This window comes from Podarcis bocagei (assembly GCF_964188305.1).
Source record: "Podarcis bocagei genome assembly, chromosome: 2".
NCBI classification, from domain to species: Eukaryota; Metazoa; Chordata; class Lepidosauria; order Squamata; family Lacertidae; genus Podarcis; species Podarcis bocagei.
Genome location: NC_138126.1, coordinates 110,991,890 through 111,019,531, shown reverse-complemented (window position 1 = coordinate 111,019,531; position 27,642 = coordinate 110,991,890). Strand labels below are relative to the sequence as shown.

Sequence of the window (27,642 nt, the reverse complement as noted above, 5' to 3'; positions counted from 1 at the left end):
CTGGTGTTATGTGGTCTTGTTATGTTCGATGCAGCTTGGAACACATAAAATAATGTGAAAGAGTTGCAATTAAGCTATATGCTTTTCCTAAACAGATTCCACCTTTCCTGAAAGCCAGGAAACTAGAGCTCAAATGAACCACTTCTGGGAGGTTATTTCATAGTTCTGGGGACACAGCAACAAAGGCCCTGCTTCTCTCTTAGTGATAATACTTGGAGCAGTGCCTGTGTTCTAATATCTTATAAGGTACTAGGTCTCCTATGGAAAGTAATGGCCTTTGAGGTATAGGTTTCAGGCTGTGGGATCAGGACCTGCTCCAGTACATCTTGCCTGCCTCCTTGTTACGTTGCTTTCTTTTTAAGCACTGGGCCAGCTGTACAAGCATTGCAAGCAATTGCTTGGGGAGTAATGACATACTTTTAGGATCGCGCTTACTCTATAGTATAAAGGGCCGAGGAAAGTGGATGCAGAAAGGCATGCCCACACCCATTGTTTCATTTTATATATTTATAAACTTATTTCCCAAAGCTCAAAACCAGTGAGCGGATCGTAACAAAAACAGACAGCATTGTGAAACAGTAATACACAAAAACACACAAGAAATTACAAAGAAGTATCTGCAGAACAAAACAAATTGAGGCAAATTCCTGCTGGAAAAGAGACGTTTTGCAGCGGCTTCCAAAATCCAACAGAGCTGCAGATTGTTATTCCTCTTCAGGAAGAAGATTCCAAAGTCACGAAGTCCCTGCTTCTGGCTGCCGCTGCCTTTATTTAATGAATGGAGCAGCTTTCAGGGCCAGATGACCCAGATCTCAACCAGATTAAATGCAGGGAAGGGTACCCAGGTCTCCCTGTCACTTTGCAAGGCCATATTAGCGCTTACATTTCAGGCCACGGGCTGCAAATGTTTGGGTGATCGAACGCCTTGGGATGTTCCTAGTTGTCCTCCTGCTAGTTACGGAAAGTTCAGACCATGCAGAGGTCTGTGGAGGGAATGCTAGAGATTATTTTTACTGAAAGCTTTATTTACAGTTTCAGAAAGAATAGGGAATGACGCAGGCACTGCTAAGCCCAAGGTCACATTCAGTATGTTTTCCTCAGATGCCAGGGGTTGAACCCGGGTTCTTCTGCATGCAAAGCAGCTGATCTATCACTGAGCTGTCTCCTCAACTCACCTCCTCTTTCTCCTCAGGGTGCTGATGCCTGTATGCATTGTGCTAACTACCGGGATGGGCCGCACTGTGTAGAAAACTGCCCTGCAGGCATCGTAGGGGTAAAGGGGCTCATCTTCAAGTACCCCTATGCCAACAATGAGTGCCGGTCGTGCCATGAGAACTGCACGCAGGGGTAAGTGAGAAATCGGGAGTTTCAGCAATAATACCTAATTTATTTCCATAGTATGTTGCACGCAGATAGCATCATCATAAAGTGCAGCCGAGTGACTTGTGTTTTGAAAAAAAAGTAAATGATCAGGGAACGGAAAAAATAAGTGAGGAAGAACAAACAGCACCTGTTCTGTCAAAGCACATGTGGACTGTTAAAAACAACAACATTGCAGTCAAATGAAATCGTGGGCGGGATTTGAGATAAAAGCAGCGGAAGAAAAATGACAAAATAATTGTAGAGAAATGTTCTGCAATAGATAAAGATATAATGCAGTGGAAAAGGCTTGAGTAAAAGCATTGTGGGAAGCCGCCTTACGAGACAGTGTATTTGATTTGAAGGTAATTGTGAAAACTTTTGAAAAATATAATAATAAATATATATATATGTATAAGAATGTTAGTGTTGCATCAATATGACACTTTATAAAATCATTGCACACATTTGAGCCCTGACCAGCTACAGTTTAAATGCTATTGCAGCTAAGGGAGCAAAACGAACACTTTTAAATTATGCCTGTCAGCCTAAATCATAGTCAAAATAAAAAAATTCCTTCCAGTAGCACCTTAAAGACCAACTAAGTTAGTTCTTGGTATGAGCTTTCGTGTGCATGCACACTTCTTCAGATACGCATATCTGAAGAAGTGTGCATGCACACGAAAGCTCATACCAAGAACTAACTTAGTTGGTCTTTAAGGTGCTACTGGAAGGAATTTTTTTATTTTGACTATAGCAGACCAACACGGCTACCTATCTGCAACTGGAGCCTAAATCATAGTTAGTCGTCAACTAGGGGTGAGCAGTATCTTATATAGTCTTCTCTCTACTGCAGGCGGAAACTGGGGTTTGTGGTTTTTACTTTCCTGCTAGAGGCTGTTTCCCTAGATTCTTGGATTCTCTGTCTCCCGGGATAATTATTGGATTTCATTCCTTATAGGTGTGATGGACCACAGCTTGAAGATTGCTTCATGGAGGAACTGCCTGTTCACAGGTACCTGTCAGCACCCCTTCACCTAGTGAGGGTGCGGGGATAGCTTTATAAATTGCACACACACACACACACACACACACACACACACACACCCCAGTGTGCTTACTCTTACAGACTACAAATACCAAGAAGAGATCTTATCGCCATGAAGCTCAATGGCAGAGCAGCATATTTGCATTCAAGTTCCTAGGTTCCATCCCTTACCTACCTTAAAAGGTAGCTGTGAGGATGGTTGAAATAATGTGCATGGAGCACTTTGAACACTTAAAAGCTGTTATATAAAAGCTAAACAATATTGCTATTGTTGTGTTAACATGGACTAAAGCCACTGGAGACTTTATCTGAAGTCTTTCTTCTAAGGGTTTGCCTCTGGCACGTGGTAGTTAACATCAACAGCTTTTGTGTACTGCTTAATAGCCATTAGCCCATAGCATAGCTTCTAATGTCTAGTTAAGATATTCCTGCTTGAAGCTATCAAATTGCAGGATTTTTCAAATGGTTTGGCCTTTTTTTCCAAATTATGTCAAAGGCATTTAATCAAATTATGTCCCTCCTTGCCCCCACCCCTTTCCTTTTCTGCCTCCTGATTTCTCAGGGGGGGACACCTGTTTTTTAAGTCGTTTTTCGAAACTGAAACGTGAATCCTCTCCCAAATTCACCCTGTTTCAGACGCCGGTGCTTTAAGGAGCTGCCGTCTTAGACCTGCCAAGACTTCAGCAGGCCAAGGCAGGGAAACCGGCCAAGATCGCAGCCTCTCTCTCTCGCTTCCATTTGTTGCCACCTTTTTATGGTCCTTCCACTGAGGAGGCAGGCTCTTGTATCAACAAAAGGGGTCTCAGACACTCAGGCTTGTCAGAAAGAACATAAAAAGAACTCTCAGGCTATTGATTGTAGAGGGAGAACTAAAAAATATATATAATTATCTGCCTCACCCAATGGATGCTTGAAAGGGCTATTCCCCTCAGCCGTACTCCCACCTTTCTTTTCCCTTCACAATCACACCCCTGCTCTCTCCCACCAATGCCAGTTTGCCTGGAGGCCTTTGTGGGAGGCATGAAAGGAGGGCAGGGCCGCAGCAGGCCTCTGCCTGTCGCTGGAGGGAGTGGATCCTTGCGCTTTGATCTCCTTCCTGCACCCTTTTCCTCCCTTACGGGGCGGAGGAAGCTCCCACCACCACGTGAAAGTTCCTTTTGCTGCCCCTCTTCCAATGCCCTCTGTGCGAATTGTCCTGTGAATATGGGACACGACGAGGAAAAAGCATTTGAGGGCCGCATCGCAACGCGACAGGGGAACACAAGCCCCTATGACATGGAGCTTTGTTTGGCCAAGGAAAGGACTGGCCTTCCATAGCATTGTAGCTTTAGCGTGCTTGCATGTTCCTTGGGTTTTGTTTGCATTTTGCAACTCGTATTGAGCCTCTGGGACGTGGGGTGGAGTGTGGGGAATAATGAAGATTGGCACGGGGCCAGCTCTGGGATGAAAGGACTGCCAGTTGCAAAAGTCCTGCAGAAGAACAGGCAGAACCACTGCCAATTCCTTCAACGTTGGGGATGCTTAGGACATCAAGAAACACTGAAGAGAATTTACCTCTGGTGGCTGCACCTCTGCTTCATGCGCCAAACACATGGTTCTTGTTGTACTGATGCATCTTGCTGTCACCAGGACTTGCTGTCACCCATATTTAGTAGGCACTGCGTGAAAAATGATTATGAGTATTATTATTCTGCGCCATTCAACCAGATTTTGTACCAAGGAGGGAAAATTTGGATACTTCTGTGACTTAGAACAACAATGCTTAGTATACATCTCTGTGCGTTTCACATTTATTATTCTCAATGACCCTTGAAAGGTTGATCAGATTTATCCCCCTCCCAATCAAGTTAAGCCCATTTCCCTCTATTTACCCATTTATTCTGCCTCTTCTAGCCATCGGAGGGGCAAGGAACTATGGAAAAATTCTCTTCCGGGATTTCCCCCGTCATTCATGCCTTCAAACAACAGTTTTGCAGCCATGAGGGCCAGAAAATATATACAGTCATACCTCAGTTTGAATGTGCTTCAGGATGAGCGCATTCAAGTTGCACTCTGCGGCAACCTGGAAGTAACGGAGCGCGTTACTTCCGGGTTTTGCCGCTTGTGCATGCGCAGATGCTCAAAATGACGCCACACGCAGAAGCGGTGAAAAGCAATGCACACGTGCACAGACATGCCGTCACTGGTTACGTTTGCTTCTAGATGTGAATGGGGCTCCGGAACGGATCGCGTTTGCATCTAGAGGTACCACTGTAAATAAATATATTTATAAATGTGTGTGTGTGTGTGTGTGTGTGTGTGTGTGTGTGTGTGTGTGTAAAGGTGGGATTCTCAGATGGCTGAACTTCATGCTTGCTACTAATTCTTGTGCTTTCGCCATGCTTGTGCAGAACTGTGACATGTGCCCAGACTTCACTATTAATAACGCCTGGCATCTGCGTTCCAGGGTAGCTCCGACAGTGATTGCTTTGACGGTTGTGGGCTGCCTCTTTGCCATGTGTTCCTGCATCTTACTCACCTTTCTGTATTGCCGTGGCAAGAAGATTCAGAAGAAGCGAGCCATGCGCAGATACCTGGAGAGAGGAGAGGTGAGACTGTAAATTTGTGTCACCCCACACACACCTCGGGACACTTGGGTTTGGGGGGGGCCATTGGTCTGACCCAGCTTTGAACATATGGCAGTAAGTGGGTGAGCTGTTATCCAGGAGTCTGATTGTGGGCTCTTTCCAATGAGGGACACTGGGCATGAAGGAGAAAAAGGGGCAATGAAGTAACACTTTATTTGTAGCTTGGCATCTTCTGGAATTAAGAGTGCCTGTTCAATGGGTCTTTTATAGAATTAGAAAATCCTCTTCATTGCTTCTGTGAACTCCAGTAGAAAGTAAGGGTTAGCTGAAGTGTTTGAAAGGATTTCACAGATGGGTTTGTTTGGCACCACAGTTGTATCTAGCAGCTGTGCTAGACCTAGCTGCAGACAGACAGCCCCCCACCCTGCCAAAAAAAGAACAGGAACACATGTTTAAAAAACCAGGAATGCTGCAAAGTCAATTAGGAGCAAAGTGACGGTGAATTGTGATGTTCTTTTCAAACAGGGATTCTTGACGACTATGGATTGAATTATTTGTCTGGGTCTCTTTCTTCTCTGTAGAGTTTGGAGCCCCTGGATCCCAGCGAGAAAGCCAATAAAGTCCTGGCTCGAATCTTCAAGGAGACAGAATTAAAGAAGCTGAAAGTTTTAGGATCCGGAGTGTTTGGGACAGTGCACAAAGTAAGCCCGAGACTTGGGAGGAACAGCTTCTGCTTCTGGCTGGTTTAAGCAGAGGCAGAGAACAGTGATCTGCCTTTGAAGAGGGGTTCAGAGCTAGAAGATTGCTACAGAGATGGACCTGGGGTGGGACATAGATGGATTAGAGTGCTTGGAGGCAGGCATTATCTGGGGGCGGGGGGTGCTCCAGTATTTTGTGCAGGTCATCTAGAGTGGGAGCGGAACTCCCTTTTCCTGCTTCAAGAAAATGAGAACGGAAATGGGGGGGGGGTGAGATTCTAATGGTAAATGAAAAATTAGTGTTTGCTTCCATCTTGGATGAGAGATGAGGTCTCGGAAGAGTCCTCAGCAGTTACTAGTTTGTTAATAAATAGATCCTCAGATCAACAATATAGTTTATCTTCTCTGCCCCTCTCCCCACCAGGGTGTCTGGATTCCAGAAGGAGACTCCATCAAGATCCCTGTGAGCATCAAAGTCATCCAAGACCCAAGTGGCCGGCAGACATTCCATGCTGTCACAGATGTAAGTGCTACAAGGGCATGCAAGGAGGAGATAGGACTGGCCTTCCCGGGTCCCAAGTCACTTTGGAAATTTTACTGAACGTGGCCGTCACTGTTTCATGCTTGTTTTTGTAGTCCCCTTGAGAAACACACCAGACATAGGGGGAGCGGGTGTTAAATTAGATACGCCATGGAAGATCCAGAACTGTATATCCCAATACCTCTCTTTCTTTGCTTAACAGCAGCCATAGGGAGTAATTTGGATTGAGAGCACAGTGCTGTGGGCAGTGTGTGTTTAACCATTCCCCCAGTTCAAATACCTTTCCACAAGTTGCTATTTGCAGCAAAGGATTAAAAGGCAGGTGCGATACGGGTATTCTGGCTCTGTGGCTAGGAATTTTTTTGGGGGGTGTGGCAGGTAGGGAGGATTATTTAAATTGGGGAAAGCGTGGATGGAAAGAGCTGACTCAACTCACCCAGTTTCTGGGTGACCTTTAAGCAAATTGGGTGGCAAATTTGGGCAGCTGATACCTAGATATACGAGCATCAAAAGTCACTTGCTCTCTAGTGGCAGAGGGAAAGCCCCTTGAAGGTGATGTGCATTGCAATCACGCCTTTGAGATTATTCCTCTTGGGCAGGGGTCAGCAGACTTTTTCAGCAGAGGGCCGGTCCACTGTCCCTCAGACCTTGGGGGGGGGCAGACTATTTTTTTTGGGGGGGGAATGATGCAAGAGCACCACAAGCCCTGGTGGAAGCTTACCTGTGTCATGTGAGCGGCAGGGTCTGGTGGCGGGGGGACGATGAGCGGCGCACGAAAGGGCTCCAGAGAGGGGCTGCTTAAAATGGCGGCCGCATGAGTGCTGCTGCTGGCACCAACAAAGCCCAGCCCCCTTCCTCTTCTAGGCAGGGTGGGGAGAAGCCAAGAGGAGGGAGGGAGGAGGCACCGGTGGGAGGGAGACAGAGGGAGAAGGACAGAACATGCACACTGGCGATCCATGTGGAGATTCCCAGACCGTCCACAGGCCGGATCCAGAAGGCAATTGGGCCTGATCTGGCCCACAGGCCTTAGTTTGCCTACCGATGCTCTTGGGTGATGCCATTCATCTGACCTTGGAATGTGCCTGGCATCTTGGAGGCCTTTCTGCACCACTGCTAGAGGAGGAGGGTGACCAGCTGTGCATGCACAGGCAAGCTAGCTTGCTCATCTTGAGCAGCGAGCTGTCCATGGTGAACCTTGTCTAACTGGTATCACTGTTGGCTCTGCCTACACTTAGCACTACCCTGTAATTTTTCTTGCAGTTCTGCGAGTTCCTTCTCTTTGGGGTGTAACTTGGCGTTTTGGTACTTCTGCTCCGATGCTGTGATTTCATTTTTGTGTGTGTTTTGTTTCTGCTTTTACTATGTACAGCACATGATGGCGATAGGTAGCCTGGACCATGCTTACATTGTCCGTCTCCTGGGTATCTGTACTGGCACCCAACTGCAACTGGTCACCCAGTACCTCGACCTCGGCTCGCTGCTGGAGTATGTCCGCAAAAACAAAGATGCCATTGGCCCACAGCTGATGCTCAACTGGTGTGTGCAGATTGCCAAGGTATGTATGGGTTTTGCAGAAGAATTTTGGGGTTAATTAAAGGGCCTTTCCCGGGGCAATTAAGGCTGGGGGTAATCTATCCCAGAATGTTGGATTTTTTTTAGAACCACTTGCATTCCAAATGTTGAGGGAGTATCCCAAGCATGATTGAAGGCAATGGATAGTGTCATAAGACAGCTTAGCCACTAGGTGGCAACAGGCTAAGGTGTATCTGGGTGGAGCCATGAGTTTCCTGGTGCTGTTCTGGTTTGTTTAATAGAGGCAACCTTCTGTTTTGTCCAATACAAACGACCAAGTTCTGGTTTAGCTTTCTGCTTGCTGCATCCTGTAAGCCAGGGGTAGGGAACCTTAACGGCTCCCGGTATCCCAAGCTTTGTCACTTAGAGTCTGGCACTGGACCAGGACAGCTCCTAAGAAATAGGAATGGCACAGGACAGGGCACCAGGGGTTTCAGTGGGATGAAAGATCTGCCAGAATTCAGAGGGAGAGGCTGCCTTCCTTCTGTTTTCCGGAGAGAACTTCCAGCAAATACATTCTGAACCTTAAACATGGACAACATATAAATATAAAACAGAAATGGAGACAAATCAGGCAAGTCCCGTTGCTGGTGTCGTCAGTGGTGTGAGAGGTTGGGATGAAGGATGGAGTGAAACAGAACCAAAAAGCCGGTAAAAGTAAAGGGACCCCTGACCGTTAGGTCCAGTCATGACCGACTCGGGTTGTGGCGCTCATCTTGCTTTATTGGCCGAGGGAGCCGGCGTACAGCTTCCGGGTCATGTGGCCAGCATGACTAAGCTGCTTCTGGCAAACCAGAGCAGCACACGGAAACGCCGTTTACCTTCCCGCCAGAGCAGTATCTATTTATCTACTTGCACTTTGACGTGCTTTTGAACTTCTAGGTTGGCAGGAGCAGGGACCAAGCAACGGAAGGTCACCCCGTCGCGGGGATTCGAACTGCCGACCTTCTGATTGGCAAGTCCTAGGCTCTGTGGGTTAACCCACAGCGCTACCCACGTCCCTAAAAAAAAAAGCCGGTAGGAGTCAGTGAAACAGGGCAGGAGAGAGGGGAGCCAATGTGGTGCTGAGGTCAGCACAGTGCTTCACACTGCTGCATTTGCACTGTGCTGGACTCCATGCTGCCGCCCGCCCCCCCGCTCCCAGTAAGTCATAGTAGTGAGTCCATGCCCTGCCCTTCAGACTGCTACCATGAGAAGACTCTGTGGTCACTGAGGATTGTCAGCAGTTGGGATTGTGCACTTGATTGCAAGTGGTGACTGGAGACAGCAGTCAAGCTCCATTATTAGGATAAGCAATTGGCTAGGGTTAGTGTAAATTGTGTAATTAGCACAGTTTTGATCTGCTAATTTAGTTACGCAATACATAATTGTGGCTTGTTGCAGAATGCCAACAAGCACCTAAGGTCTCAGCAGAAGCATGCGGAGTGTTTGCCACACCATCAAAACTAGCCCAAACTAGTGGCTTTCCGGTGATGTTCCGGGAGCCTCGCAGGCCCTTGAAAAGTTATCAGGGAGTTGCTCAGTGAGATTGGTAATACCAGAAAAACTTCCCAGAAAAATCAAACTTCCCCTGCCATATGCAGGTGTGTTGAGTGTATTCTAGATTGCGTGAATTGAGAGAGCAGTGCACCAACGTGCCTCAGCAGGTCTAGCGTGAACGCAGGGCATGCCCCTTGAACAAGTTCCAGAGTTTTCTATCATGTGCTGGAATTCCATCTCAGATATTCTGGGGGTTGGTTCCTCAGCAGATGAGTCAGTGTGGAAATGCCACTACTCAGCAGAAATCCACAAAATGTATTTTAACTTCTAGATCCTTACCTTCCTGCCCAGCACATCTTCTTGCTCCACCACTGGCAATGGTCTTTAGAAACACAGGATATGCATCAATTTCAGGGCTTGCTGCCTCCTCCTTTTGTGTGAAATACTTGATTTTCATTATGGTGGGAAGGGCCCAAATATATAGGCTGGGCCTGGGTAGACTATAGCTCCCGTGAATCAGGTGCTCAAACCCAAAACAAATCCAGGCACATTCATCTGTTTCTCCTTCCTTATGTTAAGGGCATGTATTACCTGGAGGAACACCGCATGGTCCATCGCAACCTTGCCGCTCGCAACGTTTTGGTAAAATCCCCTAGCCAGGTACAGGTGGCAGATTTTGGCATTGCCGACTTGCTGTATCCAGATGACAAGAAATACTTCTACAATGAGATCAAGGTTGGTATCTATTAGACTAGAGTGAGATACAGTGCAGGCAGCAGAGAGGATGATTCTTGTAACTTTATCATTTCTAAATTGGGGAGTGAGTGAGTGAGTGAGTGAGTGAGTGAGTGTGTGTGTGAGAGAGAGATTCAATTTCTGCATTTGAGCCTCCGTCATGTTCTGAATGACAACCGCCAGACTATGGAGTGAGGAACTGCATACCCCATGTACAGAACTAGTAAATTTAAGAAAGAAAATTATTACAGAAGTAACTGCTTGAATACCTGAAAAGGTTTCAGAAGAGGAGGGAAACAAGGTGAAAAATGAGATTTTCAAAATGAGTTTTGATAGGTAATTAGGAGTGAAAATTCAGTTTTGGAAACTCACAGGAAATGAATCCAGTTGCATTCAGATTGGAAAGCAATCTTACAAATGTGGTGTGCATGTTTAGCTTAATTATAATTTATGACATTCTGCCTTACATTTTTCAGACACCGATAAAATGGATGGCTTTGGAGAGCATACATTTTGGAAAATATACACATCAAAGTGACGTGTGGAGTTACGGTAGGTATATCAGACCAGCCGATTCCTACTGTGGTTGCCTTCAGGAAATCTGTCACAATAGCAAGTCTCTGGAAATCAAGAAAACAGTTCAAGTGCAAACTATCTGACTCTTAAGTTATGTGCAGTTCCCAACCAAGGTTGAAAAGTGATCCGCAGAGGTGATCACTAGAGCCTTCGAGCTTGTTCACAAGCCTCCCTAAGTGTGCCACCACAGCATGAAGTTCCAAGAGACTTTCTCCTCTAGGTTAGCCATTGTTGCCAATGAAAGGCACGCCTAGTTCAATTTGACTGTTGGGCCAAATATTTATGAAACATTGCCCTCTGGTGCCCTTTTCTTTGTCTGTACTTATGCTTCAAGGCGTTTCACTGCCTCCTATTGGGAGAGGCTGGAACCCACATTTGAGTCTTCTAATGCCCACTATGCTGGGACTTGCACAGTGAGGACATCTCGGCGCAATTCCTGCCTTGTTTGCCATAGCTGGGACACATTGGCCCATTCCCTTGCACTGGGCTTTTGTCCACTATATCCCTGGGTCTGTAACAGCCACCTGTACCACATCTATTGGGAGGAATTCAGCGGAGTGCTATGCAGATTGCTCTGTCAGTGCAAGCATTTCTGTTTCTCCGATGGAACGATCTACCCTCTCCCAGTCCACACACACGCCTCCCAGTGTGCTGTTCTGTAGGTTCTCCCAACACACACACTCCTCAGCCAGTATGGGTGGTGTGTGTGGGTGTGGTGGAGGGAAAGCCCTGTTGTGTTAGCGGAAGCCCTGTTGCACCGATTTATGCTGGCAGGGACAGTTACTGTATTTTTCGCTCTATAGGACGCGCTTTCCCCTCCAAAAATGAAGGGGAAATGTGTGTGCGTCCTATGGAGCAAATGCAGGCTCCTTGGCTTCAGCGATAGCAATGCAAAGCCTTCGAAACACAGAGGGAGCTTTCCCTCCGTGCTCCGGAGGCTTTGCGTTGCTTTTGCTGAAGCCTGGAGAACGAGAGGGGTCGGTGCCTGGAGAGCGAGAGGGGTCGATAGCCGCCTGAAGCTCCCGCTGCAATCTGGAGGCTTTGGGTTCCTTTTGCTGAAAACGGGAGAGCAAGACTCTCCTGGCTTCAGTGAAAGGAACCCGAAGCCTCCGGAGCACAGCAGGAACTCGCGCTGCGCTCCGAAGGCTTCAGGGATAGCCGCCTGAAGCCTCTGGAGCGCAGCGGGAGATCCGGGTTCCTTTTGCTGAAGCCAGAAGAGCAAGACTCTCCTGGCTTCAGCAGAGAGGGAGAACTGCGCAGCGCCCCTTCAGCAAGGCGGGAGGAGAAATGGAGGGGGCTCTGTTTCTCCTGCCACTTCGCGGAAGGGGCGCTGTTCTCCCCCTCTAAAACAAGGTGCGTCCTATGGTCGGGTGCGTCCTATAGAGCGAAAAATACGGTAGTTGAATCTGGCCCACTGCATTCTGTTCATGAGCGTTTTCTGTCACCTGCTCCAGGAGTGACATTGTGGGAGATGATGACCTTTGGAAATGAGCCTTATACCGGAATCCGCCTTTCAGAAGTACCTGACCTTTTGGAGAAAGGGGAGCGCCTCTCGCAGCCCCAGATCTGCACCATTGATGTCTACATGGTGATGGTAAAATGTACGTGACCAGAGTAACACTTTCCCCTCTCCTGGGGAGAAATGTCACTCAGTAGTTCCTTGGATGCCCTTTGACCACTAGATTAGGGCACTGGCTGGGGGCTCAACCACACTTCCACTTGTTCAGTGCCTTGAAAGCACGCGTCTGAGTGGTTTTCCACTTGTCCTTGGGAAAACCCACTTTTTAGTGCTGAATCAGAGTAAATGTCAATCCATGGAAAACCCAACTGATGTTTTCCCCTGATTCAGTGGTAAAGATTGGGTTTTCCTGGAGGAAAACAGCAGGACAAGTGGAAGCCCTAAGCCAGAATCCACAGGCTGATGGTCTTGCCCTGGCCACAGAAGCTGTCCTGACTGGTATCTGCCTGAACGATGCTCACAATCTTCTTTAACCCCACAGGTTGGATGATTGACGAGAACATCCGCCCCACCTTCAAAGAGCTAGCCAATGAGTTCACACGTATGGCTCGTGACCCCCCTCGCTACCTGGTGATTAAGGTTAGTCCTGGCTTGCTCCCAATGTCCTTCCTATTGTCTAGTCTACAAATCAAACCAGGGGAAACTTGTGGCCCTCCGTATATTGTTGGGCTCCAGCTCTCATCAACCCCCCCACTCAGCATGGCCAGTAGCTAAGAGATGATGAGAGCTGTAATCCAGCAACATCGGGTCACAGGTTTCCCCACACCCTGCTGTAGAGACTCTGCAGGCGATAAGCACTCAGTGAGTCTGGCTGTTTTTAAAAATGTTCCATCAATACCATGAGTCCTAGATGTGCTGCTCTCCGTCAGTCCTGCACAGTTAGTTACACTTGATAGGTCCTGCTCATGTTCCACGTGTTAATTTCTGAACAAAATAAAAAATTTAAAAACCCAGTCTGCCTTTTTAAAAAATGAATTTCCTCTCTTAAATTTATTGTCAGCTTCAGAGCATTAGTTGTTTTCATTTAGAAAAAAATATGAAGTTGTTTGAAAATGTGAAAACCTCCCCACGTTGTTGCTGAGCTGCCTACCCAAGCCACTTTTCAGCGCAACAGCTTCTACGCCAGAGCATGTGATTTTGGATATTATGAGACATATGTCAGCAAGGATTACTTTTCTGAATTTATAGGCAGTTTGGAGGATGGGGGGAGGAGGCCTCTGTGCATGTGGCAGACGGCTCTTCTCTCGCTCTAGCCAGGCTTCGTGCATCTAGGCCTGCAAGGTTGGGCATCCAGGAAGACCTGAGGCTGGGGGCCTCTCCTTTTATCAACCCAAATGCTGCCCAAAGAATCTTCATAGATCAGGATGTTCTGCTCTCATTTAGACACTCCCAAGCAGTGGCATAGCATGGGGGGTGCAGGGGGGCCGGCCGCACCGGGCGCAACATCTGGGGGTTAGGGTTAGGGGGCGCAAATCCACGGGTTAGGGGGCGCAAATTACTTGCCTAGCCCCGGGTGCTGACAACCCACGCTACGCCACTGCTCCCAAGGGAGCTTAAGTGCCAGTGCTCAGCAGCCATTGGTAAGTGTTATGAGGGTAATACCTTCTCCTTCTTCCCCTCAGAGAGAGAGTGGGCCACTTCCCCAAGTTGAGCCACCCACACTCACTGAAAAGGAGCTAGACGAGATGGAGACACTGGAAGTGGAAACAGAGTTGGAGGAGGAGGAGCTTAATAACCTTTTTGCGTCCAGGCAGTGGATTGACTCCATGCGGGTAAGAGACCTTCCCTTCCCCTTACCCACTTGATTCTTCGTGGGGGAGAGACTCCAACCTCCTCAAACAATTAAGAAATCCTCCCTAACCTTGCCTATGATGCCCTACAATATACAGTGGTACCTCAGGTTACAGACACTTCATTTTTTTTTATATAAAATATTTATTAAAGGTTTTAAACAATACATCACCAAGACACAGAAAACACCTTCACCAACATAAAAACGAAGATAAACACAAAACAAATAAAATACAACATAATTAGATTTCAAAAAAACCAAATTTCCATACCCTTCCTTTTGGACTTCCTCACATCTCCCTTTCCTGTGTTCCCATTTATAAAGTTATCATCAGCAGTGCTTCACCTTTTTCCAAATCTTATTTTGTAATTTTCAAATATCATGTCTCCAATCTTAAATTTTATTGTCCAATATTTAGATATTAAATTTGACATAATATTAATCAGAATTTCATCCTTGTTCTTATAGTACGCTTATTTTCATACTTCTTCCACTAAATTACTAATGCCAGATTAGTAACACTTCAGGTTACAGATGCTTCAGGTTAAGAACTTTGCTTCAGGATGAGAACAGAAATTGCGTGGTGGCGGCACAGTGGCAGCAGGAGGCCCCATTAGCTAAAGTGGTACCTCAGGTTAAGAACAGTTTCATGTTAAGAACAGACCTCCAGAACGAATTACGTTCTTAACCCGAGGTACCACTATAGTTGTTGTTGTTTGTTGTTATTAATTGAATTTATATACTGCCCCATGACCGGGAGTTTCAGGGCGGTTCACAGAATTAAAATTAAGATATAAAACCACAAAACACCTAATAAAAATAAAAACAACAACCCAATAAAAATGGTAAAGGTAAAGGACCCCTGACAGTTAAGTCCAGTCACAGACGACTCTGGGCTTGTGGCGCTCATCTCGTTTTACTGGCCGAGGGAGCCGACTGTTGTCCACAGACAGTTTTTCTGGGTCATGTGGCTAGCATGACCAGAGTGAAACCAGAGCAGCACATGGAAACACCGTTTACCTTCCCGTCAGAGTGGTACCTATTTATCTATTTGCACTGGCATGCAAAGGGCATGGTATTATTATTTATTTTCCTCGTGGTTCCACCAATTGACCCTATCCTTCAAAGCAATAAGAGGAAATGGGAGGAAGGGGGCAGATGGTAAAACCATACTGGAAATTTAAGAACTAATGTGCTTTTTATGTTTTAATATGTTTTAATTCTTGCCCTATTTTGCTGTGTCAACTGCTTTGAGAACTTTTTGCTGAACAAATATTCTAAGCAGACTGAATTAATAAATCCAATTCTGGCCCTGCCCTGGCTCATTGCTATATACTCTTCTTTGTTTTTTTGGTTTTAAAAAAAATCAACATCCAGAGCCCAAATCTTCTGAATCCTTCTGCTGGATACATCCCCATGAATCAGAGCAGTCTCAGTGGAAATCGCCAGGTATTTGATTTTTCTCCAAATCTGTATGGGATTCAGAGCTGATGTACAGAAGGAGGGGTGGCATGTCCGGTGAGAATAGCATCAGATACGGGGGGGGGGGGCAGTGTAATTTGTGTGTTTGTATGGAGGCTGTTAACTTCGGTAGAGTAGAAGGGTTGAGTGCCAGAGCATGTGCTTTGCACAATTTGATCCCTGGCAACTCCTATTAGACAGCATTGCTGGAACAGGCCTCTGCCAGAGACATTGCTGCGCTCATGCCAATCGGCCCTAGAGCAGGTCCGCCGGCACAGCTTGCGACCTACCAAATCAAATGCGGCATGCCAGCCATGTTATGCGGCTTGCCGAGCTCTTGACAACTTTTCTGTTTTGCAGCCTTGCCAGGCAACAAAACTGGGAAGGTTATTGAGTCCCTGGTGCGCTGCCAGGCATGGCCATTTGGTCGCAAGTTGTGTTGGCATGCAATAGACAGTTACCAAATGACTATCGTTCCAGCTCCTCTTTGGTCAGACTGCAACTCTGCTTAGCTGAGAATAGCCCCCACTGCATTCAACAGGACTTACTTCTGAGTAGCCAGACTCTGGAGAGTTTAGTTGAATGTTTTATAGGCTCCCGTGGGTGAGCAATTTGTGTTTCCAGTAAAGGTAAAGGTAAAGGGACCCCTGACCATTAGGTCCAGTTGGCGCTCATCTTGCTTAGTTGGCTGAGGGAGCCAGTGTACAGCTTCCGGGTCATGTGGCCAGCATGACTAAGCCGCTACTGGCAAACCAGAGCAGCGCATGGAAACGCCGTTTACCTTCCCGCTGGAGCGGTACCTATTTATCTACTTGCACTTTGACGTGCTTTCAAACTGCTAGGTTGGCAGGAGCAGGGACCGAGCAATGGGATTCAAACCGCCAACCTTCTGATCAGCAAGTCCTAGGCTCTGTGGTTTAGACCACAGCACCACCCGTGTCCTGTGTTTCCAATAGGCAGGGGGAAATAGGAGCCTGTGGGGTCTCATCAGGCCACTAATCATATGCTCATTTCTAATTCTTTGCCACCCAGAGCGCTGGACTGGGCTCCCGGCAGACCTTGCGGATAAGGCAGGAGTCAATGGGACGCACGGTGTCGGAGTCCTCAGAGGGACGGGGCACAACCTCTGAATACGACCTCACTGAGGACCTGTCATTGTCCGGGAGCCTGTGCCGCAGCTTGCGATCTCGGGGAGACAGCGCCTACCTGTCTCAGCGAGAGAGCTTGATGCTCCCAGTGGGGAGTGCCGATGGAGAGGAAGATGCCAATGGCTACGTCATGCCAGATCAAAACGGCAGAGGTAAGTACAGCATCACAGAGGGGGTCTGTAGGGTACTGAGATGCAGCCCACAGTCTCCTAGGAGAACTGGAGTGGACTGCACCAATACCAAGGTGGAAAGGGTGGGGTAGAAACAAATCGGACCTGCAGCTCATTGGTTCTGGCTTTCTCTGGGCCATGGCCTTCTCCAACATTGGGTCTTCTCGGTGAGCAGCTTGCCTGTTCTTTATCAAGCGGGTAGTGCAGTTCTGCACAGGAGGGGATTAGGTTGCACCAGAAGTTTACATCTGACTGGCTCCACTCGGTTCTGCTGAGCTTCACTGGTTCGAGGCTTTAGCTGCCAAGGAGGTTCCCATTGGCAGCAGCTAAGCAAGACATTTCAAGAGGAGGGAGGAGATGGAACTGGCCTAGCCAAGGATCTGGTCTAGCTACTGGCAATGGACCCAAGGATGGACATGGACCTGGTGTAGGGGGGGAAAGCAGCAGTTATGATGTGCCCGGCTCCTGCTTCTGCCCTGGCTGGTACAAAGGGCAGGGCTATGGCCACTTTGCTGCTCCCAGCCAAGAGTTAGGATTACAGCCTGAGATATCTGATGACTTGGAACTGAATCCAGCTCAACTAGGTAGAATGAAGGGGAGCTAGGAAGGCCCAGGGGAAGGTGTATTGGCATCTCTGTGGGTGTCAGGGCAGCCCCAAGCAAAGGACTCTTTGTGGAGCTGGCTAGGGAGTAGGAAGGGCCTCAGTGAAAAGCTCTCTAGGGTGGGGAGGTAGATCAAGGGGTCAAGCAGCAACAACCTCTGCTTCCTCTCACAGAGGCCATTCCCCTCTGGCTTCCAAGGACAGATTCGATTAGATCGGGCCCGATAACTCTTAGAATTTGTGGGCCAAGTAGCAAAGTAAAAATGCTACCCGCCCAGACTGTTTTTAACCTGATTATGTCTATTGCTCATGGAATCAAAGGAGCATCAAATCAGAGGTTAAGTGCCCTGCTCTTTCTTTGTCCTCACATCTAGCCTCTCCTCCCACCATAAGAGTTTGAAACATACCGTATTTTTCGCTCTATAGGACGCACTTTTCCCCCTCCAAAAATTAAGGGGAAATGTGTGTGTGTCCTATAGAGCGAATGCAGGCTCCTTGGCTTCAGCGATAGCAACGCGAAGCCTCCGAAGCGCAGAGGGAGCGCTCCCTCCACGCTCCGGAGGCTTCGCGTTGCTTTCACTGAATCCTGGAGAGCAAGAGGGGTCGGTGCGCACTGACCCCTCTCCCTCTCCAGGCTTCAGGGATAGCCACCTGAAGCCTTCGGAGCGGAGTGTAAGTTCCCACTGCATTCTGGAGGCTTCGGGTTCCTTTCGCTGAAGCCAGGAGAGCAAGACTCTCCTGGCTTCAGCAGAGAGGGAGAGCTGCGCAGCGCCCCTTCAGCCAAGCGGAGGAGAAATGGAAGGGGCTCCGTTTCTCCTGCCGCTTTGCTGAGGGGGCGCTGAGCAGAGAGGGGGAGGTTTTTTTTTTTCTTGTTCTCCCCCTCTAAAACAAGGTGCGTCCTATGGTTGGGTGCGTCCTATAGAGTGAAAAATACGGTACTTGAGCAAAGGAAGCGGACATTTGACTCTAATAAATATAGCAAAAGCAGCTTGAGGGCCACATTGGATTCAAGGGCCAGAGCTCGCCCCTCCTTGCTTTCTGAAAAAGGGAAGTGGGATCATTGAATCTAGCAGTGAAAAATGGTTCTTGCAAACAATTATTTGGGGGTTGTTTTCCTCCATGCTGCTTGCTGCCACTGCCATTTACCCTCCCTCCTGCTATGGGGTTGGGAATGGCAACAGAATAGAGCCACGGACACAGCTTCCACGCTGTTGTCCCGAGTTAAACAAGGCAGTGCTGTGGAGGCTGCACACAGAACTGCCTTTGTCTGCCTTCTAGCCTTAGAACAAATGGGTTTTTTTAATACTAGAATGGAGAATGAGCTAACTGTGCATGTGCAGCTTTCATAATGCTGCCTCCCCCTGCAGCGCTATAAAAGTAGCACATGCTGTTCCATCCCCGTTCTGGCCCAAGAGCCACTAGCTCTAAGCAGGAATGAGAGAGCCAACCTCCACATTCTGCTGTGGCAGATGAAGATATGACTCTATCCTAGCCTCAGTGGGGAATGTTACCTGGTTACCTGGGAAATAACTGTTAGTCGCCCCAGGCGAGTGCAAAATTACAAGGCTGTAAGAACCGCTGTGTTCTCTCCTGTGCAGAGCGTGCTGCTTGTGTTGCTGCCTCCCTGGTCCGTGGCTCAATCCCGGTGTACGAAGTGGATGAAGAGTACGAGTACATGAACCGGAGAGCTCCACAGGCTCCAAAGGCCCGGCCAGCCTCTCTGGAGGAGCTTGGCTATGAGTACATGGATCTGGGCTCTGAGCTGAGCACATCTTTGGGCAGTGTGCCAAGCTCCCAGCTCACCACGCCTTGCCGGGATGAGGACGAGGACGAGGAAGACTATGAGTACATGAACAAACAGCCCAAGCTCAGCAAGTCCCTGAGCAGCATCCGCAGTTCCCGGGGGGACTATACGGATATGGACTCCGGCATCACACAGGGCTCCCCAGACGAACAAGGCTACGAGGAAATGGATGCTGTCTTGCCCCCAGTGCAGTGCCCTGGCTGCCAGAGTCCGCCCTGCCCAAAGAACGGATTTGTGAAGCCCCTGCGCACTCTGGAGGCCTCGGACTGTGCTTTTGACAACCCAGATTACTGGCACAGCCGGTTGTTCAGTCAGGCGGATGTTCAGAGGACTTAGCGAGCGTTGGACTGGTGGTTTCATTCGTCCTTTTGCTTGGGAGTAAAAACCCGAGCCCTTACCCTTTATCGCTGCAAACACCATTGTTGTGATGGTGGGCTGAAAAAAGGGAAAACACCCATTAAGCCTCTGTGACGTTGACCCTATAATGGGCAAGTGTATCGAGACCAACCGGCGCTGGGCTTCTCAAGGGTTGGATGGCAGCTCTCCCCGCCTTGCACTGTGTTTTGACCGATTACCGATTACAAGTCAGGTCTCTTCTGTTCAAATGCTCTGGACTTAAGAGGGCAAACGGAACCCTCTGATTGGGCACAAGCAAAACTCTGGGAGCCATTCCTGTGCAAAGAGAGAGGGCTTATTCTGTGATAAGAGGACAGATAAGTGTAGGAAGCGACTGCTTCTGTGGACACGAAGGCCTCTGCGCTCAGGTGGATATGACACACTCTCTTCAGGAATCAGCTCTGTTCTAGAAAGCCGGGTAGAGTCTTCTGGGCTGACCCACCAAAGTGCCGAGTGCCCTACTGTACAGGGTCCTCAGCAACAGCTGAAGCCTTTGGGGTACCTGTCTCGGCCTTCGTCAAGACAACCCTCTGCCCACCAATAGCAGGGGGGCGTTAAGTATGAGGCATGCGTGCTGAGCCTTGTAGGAGGCTGCAAAGACTGAAGGGAAGGCCTTCTCAAGGAAGAAGTCTTGCTTATGTGTCTTCCCAACAATATATGCAATAAGGGTGGATATGAAGGAAAATGGTGCTCCCCCTCTCCATGAGCCTGAGAACTTCATTTAGGAAGACAGTGTGCCCAAGTGTGGGTCTGAGATAAAGACTTGTGGGCTGCAATCCTACCTCTCAGTAAGACTTAAGGTGTAGAAAATGTGTGTTAGAACCCAGAGCTCCTGGGTTTTGTTTTCAGCTCTGTCTCTGGTTTTTCAGCGTTCCGTTAGCAACCCTTCTTGTGCCTTTTCAGTTCCCTTATCAGGATGGGAGACCCTTGAGGAGGGAGGAGTGGAAAGGGAACAAACATGCTAGAAACCCAGACTTCCACCTCTAGCATTTAGATGCTCATTACTGCAGGCCAACCTAAATTTTCTCCAGCCCGTGGAAGATCTAGTACGGATCTTGAGCATCCCAGAATGAAAAGCAGGAGAGAGCAATGGAACGGAATGCAGCAGAGCGGCCTTTTGAAAGGCAGCCTTCTCCGCAGTCCCTCCCTCGGTTAAAGGGATTATGGGATGCTTCTCGGGATAGGTGCCAGGCAGACTTGCAAGCTACTCCTGCTGAACTTTCCTCTTCTACACAACTGTGGAAGGTACAGGGTCCCTGCCCTCTTCTCCCTCTGGCCACCCTAGGGCTCAGTAAAAAAGACAGCAGCAGCAACTCACGATGCAATCCTACACGTCTACTCAGAGGTAAGCCCCACTGAGTTCAATGGGGCTTATGTCCAAGTAAGTGGGTATAGGATTACAGGCTGAAATCTGTGACAAGACCACGGAGATGAGTTTTAGTGCTGAAGCTCAGGAGTGCTGTGCGAAAGGCTGAAAAGTTGCACTATGAGCCTTAATGATGTTACTCTTTAATTCTTTTGAACCAGGCTCACTTACATTAGAGTATTATTTGGGAACAAACTTCTCTCTTCCATCACCCCACCCTACCCTGAGGGCCAGTCGTATTCTGCACAACCTTGACTTTGTTCCCACAAGTTTTAGATTGCGTCATATAAAGGGATATTTACAAAAAAAGGGAACATCAAACCTGATGAAGAAAAAAAGAAGTTTGCGAGGGAAGCTCTGCAATTGATCTCAATGCATTGTCTGAGTCCTGTAAGGTTCCTAAACTGTAGTTTCAACAGCAGATTCCTCCTTTATGTAGTTGGCCTGCATTCTGGATAGGCTCCTAAATTGCACCACAGAGCACTTTTGGGGTGACAAAAATTATCCAGAAGGTTCTGAGGCCTCCTGCTTGGCCTCCAGGCTTTTCATATGAATTGCAAATATGTGACTGAACTTTTGTTTGTTTTTTTATTGTAATGCATATTTTGTATTGTATATGTAATCAATGCGCTGATGAATTCCATTGCAAAAAGAAATGTTTGTATGGAATGTAGCAACCTTTCCATCCTCCTTTAATCTTATTTGGTCCGAACAAATGAGAATGTGTGACAGATGAGAGCAAATTCCACACTCTGCCTACATAAGACCAGTACCACGCATTTCCATGTTTTCCTCAAACTTAAAAAGCCTAGAAGATTGCTGTGCATTTAAACTGAACGCCGAGATTGACTGACTGGATTCTGAGGGAGCAATCTGATTCTGACTTGCAAGTTCTTAGACTTTGTGCTTACAAGGTACTCTATCCCCTGAGAGTTGCTTCTCTCCTCATTGTGGGAAACATCAGGAACCGATTGAACAAATTTAAGTCTCTGTCTGGGTTATAATTCTACAGGGTGTGGTGATATCTTTAGAGCTGACTAGCAGCCAAATATACATGGGTCCTGCCAACAGCACTGGTACCTGAGCAGAGTGAAATCCCAACCAGAGATTGTACAGTATTGGTTAATACCAGAGAAGGGCACTAGAGATGCTATTTGACTGCCCTCTGCAGGAAAGAAAAATCTTGCTATTTAACATGCTTACCATAGGGACAAATTCACTGAAATGAAATCTTTCTCAAGAGAAGTTGTTGTTGCCTTTCAACATAAATATATGTTGATAGATAAGTTTAAAGAGCTGGAGCATTTTCAATGCAGTAGTAAATAAACCTTGTGTACTCTGCAATCCTGGCAGTAACATTGAAGGGAACTTACTTCTGAGTAAAGACGCCTAGGATTGTGGTGTAAAGTTCTAAAACCAGAGTCACACCAGAATCCTGTAATACAATGGAAGATCTCTTGGTTTAATTCTAGAACCAAGAAACTTCATCCAGTGCAACTCAAGACTAGAAACCTGCTACTCAGTAGAATCCTTTGTTGTGGTAGGACTTAGTGTTTAATTTTAACATAACCCATCCCGCCTTGCAGCAGCGACAACAAAATGCTAGCAATTTATTCTGAAACAACACCTTGGAACAAAACTGAAGTTAGTTTGGCAGGAGTTCTGCAGCAGAGCTTGATTGTTTAATAGTAGCAGTGAAACCAGTTTTGGATTAAATTTCAGACAGATCTGTATCTGTTTAGATTTGGACACCTGAAAATACAAAGGGACAAAGTTCAGCGCTGCCTTGATGCTTAAGCCACCACAATATTTGTGCAAGGTGTTTATAAAAATGTTGGTGAGAACCATGGGCTTATTCCAGAGAAAGTTAAATGTGCTGGAACGCAACAGCTGGACTTTGGCAAGCTTAATAATACTTTGGTTTTGCATATTGAGTCTCAGAACATTGCAATTCATATTTTTTTGCTCCCGAACAGTCCTGGTAAGGGCTACCAAGTGGCCAGTGAAAAAATGGGCTGGCCTGCTCCTGTGCATTTTAATTGAAGTTCATATGCAGGAACTAGCACATGAAGCTTTTCGTGGCATAGAGATAAACATCATCATTTGTTAATTAATGCAAATCAAACTACTTTTTAACAGGTCCAGTTTAAAGCCTGGTAACTGTTGAGCAGCTTCAGACTTGAGAGGTCTCTTGGACCTGGTAAGAGTCATGTGGAAGGGACTAATTCATCAGCTTCTGCCTTCATGACATGTATGTGCAAGGAACAGTCACGCTTTGTCAAACTTCTCTATTCTGTGCTCCATCCTGTGCATTGTTATTTGAAATAATGGGCCTTATTTAATAATAAAACATGCATAAGACTGCAGACTTAGAAGTACAAGAGCCTCATGGGAGCTGTGCCTCCTGGGTACACTTGCTAAAAAGCAGGTACAGAATGATGTGACGAGAACAAAGGGGACACATTTCCCTTTCCATCTCCATGTTTTGAATGTGGAAGAGACATATTTTGTTCTAATGGGCTCAACCCTGAGAAAGGTTTGAACCATAGTCAAACAGAGGAGGTGGAAAAACCAGAGTTAAAGCACAACAAACTCTGTGGACAAGGTTATCAGATGGAGATTTCAGCTCCATTATTTACCTCAATTTTTGTTGCTCTTCTCATTAGTGAGACATCTGTGATATGAATTGGTTGAGGATAACAGCCAAACTAAGGAACACTGGGACAATTAAACTAACAAACGCCAATTGTTACACATGATGATGCACAAGAAACAAAAAGCATTGACTCAACCCCATTGGACTGACGTAGCTTGAGTGTTTTTTGTTTGCGTCTTTGTATTTGTAGAGTAAAAGTGTCACATTTAATTTTTTTTGCCCCCAAATCTTGATGTGTATATTGTCTGTCATAAATGTCATGTTGGGTTGTTTTGGTTTTATGCCATGCTTTGAAACTGGTGACATGAAGGTTTTATTCCCTCTCTTAAAAAAAACAACACCACCAAAAACTGGAAGGAATTCAGATGTTTACACACTTTAAATTGCTTTCTGCAATGCCCCAGCTATCATTTAACAAGCAGTAATAGCAGTGTTTTAAAAAAACAAACAAATCGAGACACCGCTATTGCCATTAGCTAGGCCACCGGAGAACTCCTGTTCCCAAGATGTAAGCAAATTGGAAGGAAGGTGATGGGCCTTGATCACGGTCATAAGGAGAGATGTCTCAAGATGGGTTTATTTGATACTGCTTTCTGTGCCCAAATCGAATGTTTACTAAGAAACCTGAATCTAGCAGGCAACAGATGCTCATGGAAACGGCATAAGGTTTCCACATTTTTTCCTGGCCCCATTCCTGTCTCTTTAGCAGCAGCTTCAGACACTGAAAGTGAGTAGAAGCAGCATTTTCTGCCATGGAGAAATAAGCCTTATCTGAGTTAAATAAGACTTCCTAGCAGGAAGGGATAGAATGGCAGCCAAAGTGATATAGAAAAGATGCTTAGTTTGTGTACATCAGGCTGCTGTCAAAGCCACAGGAGCAAGGCCATTAAAAAAAAAAAATCAAATCTGGCAACCCTAAGTGTTAGAAAATTATATAATAAGATACTCTGGCATCAGTTGTAACATAAACCTTCCTTGGGCCAATTTTTTTTCATTAAAAAAAAACACCTTAGCTTGCTAATATACAGAGTAAAGTTGGCTCCATAACAAACCTTTTTTAGTTATTTCAAACGTAACCTGTTTGGAGGCAGTGCTTTCAGCACTTTCATTTTTTAGGTAAAGCTCAGTGTGGTTGCCTGTCAGAGCAGAAGGCAAATTTTTAATTTTATTTTATTTACTTTAATGCCTGACACACTCAGTCCACGCTAAAGTTCTCTCTGAAGGCCCACAGCTTCACGACATTGGTTTTATTTCCTCAGAGAATACTGAGAATTGTCATTTGGTGCTGATTATAATTGTAGTTTTGGTGCTGGTTATAATTTAAAGTGCTTCCCTGCCAAACTACAATTCCCAAGGTCTTTCTCAAGTGAAGAGAGGAATAATGGTTAAACTAGTTTGTGGATAGGCTCTTCATCATCTTATCTACTGAATGTGGAAGTCGGTGAGCTTTTTTGAAGGAAGTTCCTCATAAGCTTTGTGGCAACAGGTACAGGTATGGTTTTAGGGCTAGAGTTCAGACCTCTTTTCCTTGCAGGGCAAGTGTTGAATATGAATTACCTTCTAAGCTAGAATGACCCAGTTTTTGCTGACAGAGGCTCTATCTGTTACTGAAGACCTCAAAAAAATAAAAGTTTGTGTGTGCTTGAATACTAAATAAAAAAATGTGACATTATAAGTGCATTTTTAATGTCTGACTACAATGATGGATAAAAATCAGCAGTGCAAAAGTCCCTAAAGTTTTGCCCCTGTGGACACATTTGGAATTTTGACAGGAGCCACCACAAAATGGCTGCTGTTGGGAATCCAACCATTCACAAAATGGCAGCTGTGGGGCATGGCCAGCCACAAAATTTTAAACAGAAACGCCATACATATAATAAGGGGGAGTGTGTCCCCTCATACCCTGCTGCTTTTAGGGTTTCTCAAGGTATTGGGCTAGCCACTGCTGCAAACAATGTGCTGAATTCGTTCGGGACACGTTAGTCGTCTAAGAACAGAAACTTAGGCACAGACTCAACTGTGTGCTATCAAACCACATCAGTGCCAGATCTGCACATTTTTGCCCCAGGTTTGTGTGAGCACCTCCTTCCCTCTGCTGCCAACAAGAGAAGGAAAGCCTGTACAGGCATCCTTCTCTTGACAGAGATGGAGGAGTCCTCCAAATCAATAGGACCATCAGAAACAAGTCAAGGGCTTGAGCCAGAGCTTAACTCAAAATATATTATTCAGTAAACAGAAGAATGTACAGAGTTCCCACAACCAGCTGGAATTAGGTGGGAAGGGTTTTGCACATGACAGGACATTGCAACTGTTACAGGAAAAAATTGAGGTAGGCCTTTTCAGCCCAACTCTCCATCAAAAGGGACTTGGTGTGTCCTTATTGGTCAGAGAAGAATGGAAGCAGGATCTGGTGAAAGCAAACTGAACAGAGCGCTTGGATGCCCTACTAATAAACAGAGGAAGGTGACCACCCCAGGCAGCAAATATGGGGGGGCAGATATGTTGCTCCTCCTGAGCCCCCTAAATTAGCCTGCTGCATCTGGTATGTTGGAGGATGCTGTCAAGTTGTCAGTGTTGCATTAAGATTCAGCTGCCAGTCCAGCTGGCTTCTGTTCATGCAATGGGGAGATGGTGTCGTCCTTTTGTCTCATGACTCACCTAGCAAAATATATTGGGCTAGCCCTGAGAGTGCTGCAGTTGGGTTTGGGAGCCCTTGATTCAAATCCCTGTTTACTCATGGCTATGACACTGGTTGGCCTCAAAGAAGTTCCCCATCTGTAAAATGTAAAATCTGTAAAATTCTGTATGGTGTTGTAAATCCTTAAGAAATGCTATTGCTGTATGAAGTCACTTATAAAGGAAATAATTTGGGTCAGCTTGGCCTGGTGACCTTCACTCCCTCCATCAAGGCTTGTGGAGAAATTAACGGATCAAATGTAATTAATTATTGTACTGTCTGAGTCAACCTTGTGGGAAACTGTGATGATCCTGGAACATGAGAAATGAGGGAAAGACCTTTATGGCTATTAAAGCCACATTGAGAATACAATCCTATGCATGTTTTCTTAGCTATAAACCCCTGAATACACTTACAGATTGAGGCTGAATCCTGACAAGACAGAAGTACTGTTTTGGGGGGACAAAGGGTGGGCGGGAGTGGGGGACTCCCTGGTCCTTAATGGGGTAACTGTGCCCCTGAAGGACCAGGTGTGCAGCTTGGGAGTCATTTTGGATTCACAGCTGTCCATGGAGGCGCAGGTCAATTCTGTGTCCAGGGCAGCTGTTTACCAGATCCATCTGGTATGCAGGCTGAGACCCTATCTGCCCACGGACTGTCTCACCAGAGTGGTCCATGCTCTGGTTATCTCTCGCTATGACTACTGCAATGTGCTCTGTGTGGGGCTACCTTTGAAGGTGACCTGGAAACTACAACTAATCCAGAATGCGGCAGCTAGACTGGCGACTGGGAGCAGCCGCCGAGACCACATAACACCGGTCTTGAAAGTCCTACATTGGCTCCCAGTACGATTCCAAGCACAATTCAAAGTGTTGGTGCTGACCTTTAAAGCTCTAAATGGCCTCGGTCCAATATACCTGAAGGAGCGTCTCCATCCCCATCATTCTACCCAGACACTGAGTCCAGCACCAAGGGCCTTCTGGCAGTTCCCTCACTGCGAGAAGCCAAGTTACAGGGAACCAGGCAGAGGGCCTTCTCAGTAGTGGCACCCGCCCTATGGAATGTCCTCCCACCAGATGTCAAAGAGAACAACAACTATCAGATTTTTATAAGACATCTGAAGGCAGCCCTGTTTAGGGAAGCTTTTACTGTTTGATGGACTACTGTATTTTAATATTTTGTTGAAAGTCACCCAGAGTGGTTGGGGAAACCCAGCCAGATGGGTGGGGTATAATTTATTATTATTATTATTATTATTATTATTATTATTATTATTATTATTATTAAAGGTAAAGGGACCCCTGACCATTAGGTCCAGTTGTGACCGACTCTGGGGTTGTGGCGCTCATCTCACTCTGTGGGCCGAGGGAGTCGGCGTTTGTCCGCAGACAGCTTCCGGGTCATGTGGCCCACAGCGCCACCCGCGTCCCATTATTATTGTTATTATTACTTATTTACAAGTATAGAATCAGGCTGC

At 46.7% G+C, this 27,642-nt stretch overlaps 1 protein-coding gene and 1 long non-coding RNA gene across 2 annotated transcripts in view; one reads left to right on the top strand and one right to left on the bottom strand.

Annotated features, from left to right (window-relative positions):
- ERBB3 (erb-b2 receptor tyrosine kinase 3) overlaps positions 1 to 25,163 on the top strand; it is a 96,069-nt gene extending 70,906 nt beyond the window's left edge. The window contains exons 15-28 of the mRNA XM_081181255.1: positions 1,193 to 1,347; positions 2,321 to 2,374; positions 4,854 to 4,995; positions 5,556 to 5,675; positions 6,097 to 6,195; positions 7,583 to 7,768; positions 9,844 to 9,999; positions 10,476 to 10,551; positions 12,030 to 12,176; positions 12,576 to 12,673; positions 13,717 to 13,866; positions 15,264 to 15,335; positions 16,380 to 16,647; positions 18,865 to 25,163. Of these exons, the coding sequence (XP_081037381.1) occupies positions 1,193 to 1,347; positions 2,321 to 2,374; positions 4,854 to 4,995; positions 5,556 to 5,675; positions 6,097 to 6,195; positions 7,583 to 7,768; positions 9,844 to 9,999; positions 10,476 to 10,551; positions 12,030 to 12,176; positions 12,576 to 12,673; positions 13,717 to 13,866; positions 15,264 to 15,335; positions 16,380 to 16,647; positions 18,865 to 19,406 (2,265 nt within the window). The 3' untranslated portion in view covers positions 19,407 to 25,163. The remainder of the gene's footprint in view (positions 1 to 1,192; positions 1,348 to 2,320; positions 2,375 to 4,853; positions 4,996 to 5,555; positions 5,676 to 6,096; positions 6,196 to 7,582; positions 7,769 to 9,843; positions 10,000 to 10,475; positions 10,552 to 12,029; positions 12,177 to 12,575; positions 12,674 to 13,716; positions 13,867 to 15,263; positions 15,336 to 16,379; positions 16,648 to 18,864) is intronic.
- LOC308580260 overlaps positions 1 to 27,642 on the bottom strand; it is a 98,010-nt gene that overhangs the window by 46,621 nt on the left and 23,747 nt on the right. The gene's annotated exons all lie outside the window — the stretch shown is intronic.